Source organism: Miniopterus natalensis, chromosome 15 (assembly GCF_054644295.1).
Source record: "Miniopterus natalensis isolate mMinNat1 chromosome 15, mMinNat1.hap1, whole genome shotgun sequence".
Classification (NCBI taxonomy): domain Eukaryota; kingdom Metazoa; phylum Chordata; class Mammalia; order Chiroptera; family Miniopteridae; genus Miniopterus; species Miniopterus natalensis.
In genome coordinates, this window is record NC_142095.1 from 36,557,036 (window position 1) to 36,561,286 (window position 4,251).

At 55.5% G+C, this 4,251-nt stretch overlaps 1 protein-coding gene across 1 annotated transcript; it reads right to left on the reverse strand.

Annotated features, from left to right (window-relative positions):
- Nucleotides 1-490: 490 nt before the first annotated feature.
- MUSTN1 (musculoskeletal, embryonic nuclear protein 1) lies at nucleotides 491-2,741 on the reverse strand. Its single transcript, XM_087825121.1, has 4 exons — nucleotides 2,671-2,741; nucleotides 1,953-2,017; nucleotides 1,083-1,232; nucleotides 491-903 (listed from the first exon to the last, which is right to left on the reverse strand). The coding sequence occupies exons 1-4, from the start codon at nucleotides 2,739-2,741 to the stop codon at nucleotides 797-799; spliced, it is 393 nt and encodes a 130-aa protein (XP_087681247.1). The 3' UTR covers nucleotides 491-796.
- Between the last annotated feature and the right edge of the window lie 1,510 nt (nucleotides 2,742-4,251).

A 4,251-nucleotide genomic window follows, 5' to 3' on the forward strand; every position in this document is an offset into this window, starting at 1 on the left:
GAAGATGAAAGGATCTCACATGAGCCCAGTACCTGGAGTTCCCATGGCTCAGGCGGAGCTGTGGGAGTGCCAAGGGGGAGGTTCACCCAGTGTTTGAGAGAAGGGGGAGTAGCTCAGGAAGCAGACTGCCATTTGCCAAAGAGCCTTGAGGTGGCTTTGTCTCTGAGGGATGCAGCATGGCAAGGAGGCAGGAGGAGGCCTGTGAGGTCCCTGGCTCCTGCACGCCTTGGGGTCATTAGCAGCATCTCAGTGGCTTCTGTGGAAGGCAGGGGGAGGGGAAGCCCCATGCCCCCACCTGCTTCACTCGGAGAAGTGTCACTGTGGCCTGTTTCATGCAATAGGCTCTAGCTCAGCTCTCTTGTTAAATACAAGGGGAAACTGAGCCTCAGAAGAGGAGAGATGGTCTGAAGCCACAAATATCAGCACCAGATCTCCATATCCAAGGCTCTATTCAAGTATGTAGCAGTGGCCATGACAGCATCCTCTAGGGTCCTCCCAAAAGAAATGAAGGGTTCAGAATATGCCCCCCCACACACTGCCCCCCCCCCCCCCGCACTTAGGGACCATGGCCAGTTCCAACCAACACCCAAAAGGTTGGGGCTGCTTGGGCATCCTCTTTATTGGTGTTTCCCAGGTGCCGTGCAGAGTTCCCGGCTGAGGGGCCGGGGCTATGGGGGAGGGGCGGCCATCCCAGAAGCAACAGGGGAGCAGGTGAGTTCTGGCATGAAAGTTCTTGGGAAAGACTCCTGTGTCTAGGTGTTGGCAGTGCCCAGGGGAGTGGCGTGGTGTGCACTTCTCAGCCAAAGACACTCTTGGCGGGTCCGGCTTTGGGCTTCTCAAAGACGGTCTCGGTGCCAGTCCGGGTGCGGCTGAACACAGACGGGGCAGCACTGCCAGCTTGCTCTATAGGGAAGGTGAGAGGTGTGCTTAGAGGCTCAGCCCGGCTTCCTAGGAAGGGAAGTCCCCTTTTGCGGGGAGCCCCTGAGCCCAGGAGTTCTGGACTCTTAGAAAGGACCCATAGGACCCCTCCATCTCCTCCTACTGACACACATCTGCACCCCTGGCACCTTGAGAACACTCACCACACTCCTGCATGACTTGGTAGGTCTTGGACTTGATCGCCTGGTTCTTGGCCAGGTTCCCTCGGGCCCCCTTCAGGTCCTCCTCCTTCACAGGGGGGCGCTTCTTCTTGATGGGGGCTTCCTCGATGCCAGCCTTAGAGAGACCAGAGCCTCACCTTATAACCAGAGGCCTTCAGGCTGAGACCTCACTCCCACCTGTTTGCCCCTGAGACCCCTCTCTCCTGCTTACTGAATTCAAGCCAGTTCAAGGCCCCATTCTTCCAGGAAGCCTTCCTGACTCTTCATCACCCCGACCCAACCGCGTCTCTGTCCTTTGCCACAGGCTGGGAGCTGTGACGCTGTGGCTGCTGAGGCCTCGCGCTGTCTGCCTGCCTGGCCAAGCTCAAGCTTGAGCACAGTGGGCAAAGGGGAAAGGGAGACTCCCTGGTCCCTGAGCTTCGGCCCGGCTCCTGGGCAACAAACTACACCTCGCAGAGTCTCATCCTGCTGGAGATACACCTGGGCAGAGCTGTACACCCACAGATCAGCCTCACGTGTACAAACACAAGTATGTACACACACTCACACACACACACACACAGCACAAACTGCAAGTCATACAAGCAGCTTCCTCACACACAAAGATCTTGAAGTACAACATACATTTTCCCTACCCCTCCTAGCAAACCATGGAATACAGCTAAACTCAAGCCAAACAGGGTCCCTCAGGATAAGCTGGGCAGGGACACTCCTCCCTGAGCCCCCGCCTCCCAGAGGCTGCAGAGCCTCCTATGTTTACATCTGGAGCTCAGCTCAAGACACAGCTGCCAGAGATGACAGTGTCCAGCTATCCCCCCAGCCCCCCAGCACCAACACACTGGGCCCTCCTACCTGGGACATGGTGGGTGTTGAGCGAGAGCTGCTCCGAAGGCAGGCGCCTCTCTGGCAGGCAGTAGCTGGTGGGAGAGATCTGAGCGGTGCCCAGCCCTCTGGAGCTTATATAGTCCGCTTGCCTGCCCTAGGAAGTCACTCCCCCTGCTCCGACCGGCTCACGATGATTCAGGTCCACACAGCCACTGGCTTCAGAGTTTATTCTTGGAGATGATAGGGGACTGCTAGCACTTCTGCCCAGGGGGCTGCAGCCCTGGTGACACAGACAGCTGGGGAGCCTGCACCCTGAGGAACAGCTGCTCTACTTTTAAGAGGGAGGTGCTGGGACTGGCAGCAACTTATGTGTTTATGAACGTAGGTGCTGGAATGTGTGTGGCAGTGGGAGCTGTCCATTTGTGACAATCCATCCCTGTGTGGGAGTGTCCCCGAGGAAGGGAGGGTCCTGAGCCAGGCTGGACCGCTTTGAGCTTGTTTTTCTTTCTCTTCTACCCTCCCCTGGATTCCAGAAGAAAGAGACTCCCTCCCTGCACAGCAGCAGGGCAGGAGCTCCCTCCCTATGTCCGTCTCTCGAACTTGGCTCACTGAGAGCTCCCTGGGCCCTCCTGGTAAATTCGGAGGACAGTGTACCCCTGGTTCACAGGTGGAGACTGCAGCCACGGGAAGTCTGGGGAGCTCTCCATCCATGGTTTTGCTGATGCCCTACCCTTCGTCTGGCTACCAGAGCACGTTTAGCAAAGGGACGAAGAAGGCAGAGGGTAAAGTGCCCAGGAAGGACCAGGAGGAAGCCATGCTTCGTGGTGAGGGTGAGCTCAGGAAACAGCAGGGAGCCTCTGAGATAAGGTCACCGAAGGGCACCTGGCCTGAGGACACTCGGGATGCTGAAGAGGGCGGGAGAGTGAAGCCCATTGCAGGTATTGAACTGGGGAGGGAGGGACAGGTCCGAGGGCTCCCATGAAGGTCACTTAGTTCTCCAAAGCTAGCTCCTGATACCCCACCCTTGAAGAGAAGACCCTGTAGGACTCTAAGCCTGGGTGCAGGTGGCAGTAATGTGAGATTATTTTTACCCTTGAAGGCTCCAAGCTGGGCCCAACCAGGCTCTGCCATTTGGTCATCCCTCAAACCCCACCCAAATCCCCTCCTGTGTGGTCCTGACCCCAGGAGGCCAATGCGAAGACTGCCAGGCTCCATCTGAGACAAATGCTGACATGAGGAATGCCTTCGACATCCATGGGCAGAAACCCAGAACTCTGAACAGGGGCCAAGAGGCCCTGAGGGCAGGCCCGGCCTGTGAGGCCCAAATCCTGGGTGAGTGCTTCAGCACTGTCCCCAAGCTGGCTCTGCCCCCACAGGGGCTCTGCCAGGGGAGTACCTGCCTTCAGGTCCTATGGCCTCAGGGACAAGAATGTGGGATGTTCACTCCTTACATTCCACCTCCAGCATTACCTGCTCCCCAGGGGAGCTTTTCCTCACATTAGCAGGGAAGTACAAACAGCTTGAGTATGTTTGGGGGCTTTTCTCAGCAGATTTTGGTTCCCACACTGCTGTGAGGCAACGTAAAGTTCATTCTCACTGTTTCTTAGGAAGAACCTTCCAATTCACTGGGGAAATCTTCTTGACTCCACTAAGCTGTTTCAGCTCCAGAGAACACACAGCAACAACCACAAAAGTGATGGTTTCCTTTTTTAAAAAAACTCTAGTAAGAAGTCAAACTTTATTGTAAACCATTTTACAGCGTAAGGACATCATCTTCCCTTTCATCTCAAAAATTTGTTTTTGTGAATTGTAACACCACCAATTAAACACCCCGCCAGGCAGACAGTGGATGTAGGCCACGGTCTGCTCACATAGGTCTGACTTCTAGTAAACTTCATGAAGAGAGAAATCAAATTAAACCAGCCCACCTACCCAGGAGCCCAAGGTGCTGACAATGGTTGGACCAGAAGTCCCTCACCAAGAACAAAGCCCTTCAGGTTGCCAGCGTCTCAGAGGGTAAAACAGGGAGCTCTCCCCTCCTAGACAGAAGTGTGTGAAGCTTCTAAAAGCCAGCCTTACACCCTACAAGGCGGCTGTTCTGGCTGATGGGAAGTCCCCAGTGCCACCTATGTTGGCCTGGCTGCAAAAGGCTAGTGAACTGCAGTCTGGAGGGCAGAGTGGGCTGCAGTCCTGTGTCACCGTCAGAGGGGACTCCAGGCAGCGGCCTATAGGCCTATACTGCCTAGGGGAAGATACAACTTAGATTTGAGCCTTTCTATATTTTCCCTTTAGAGGCATCACAGGTCAATGTTAATCCAGGACTTCC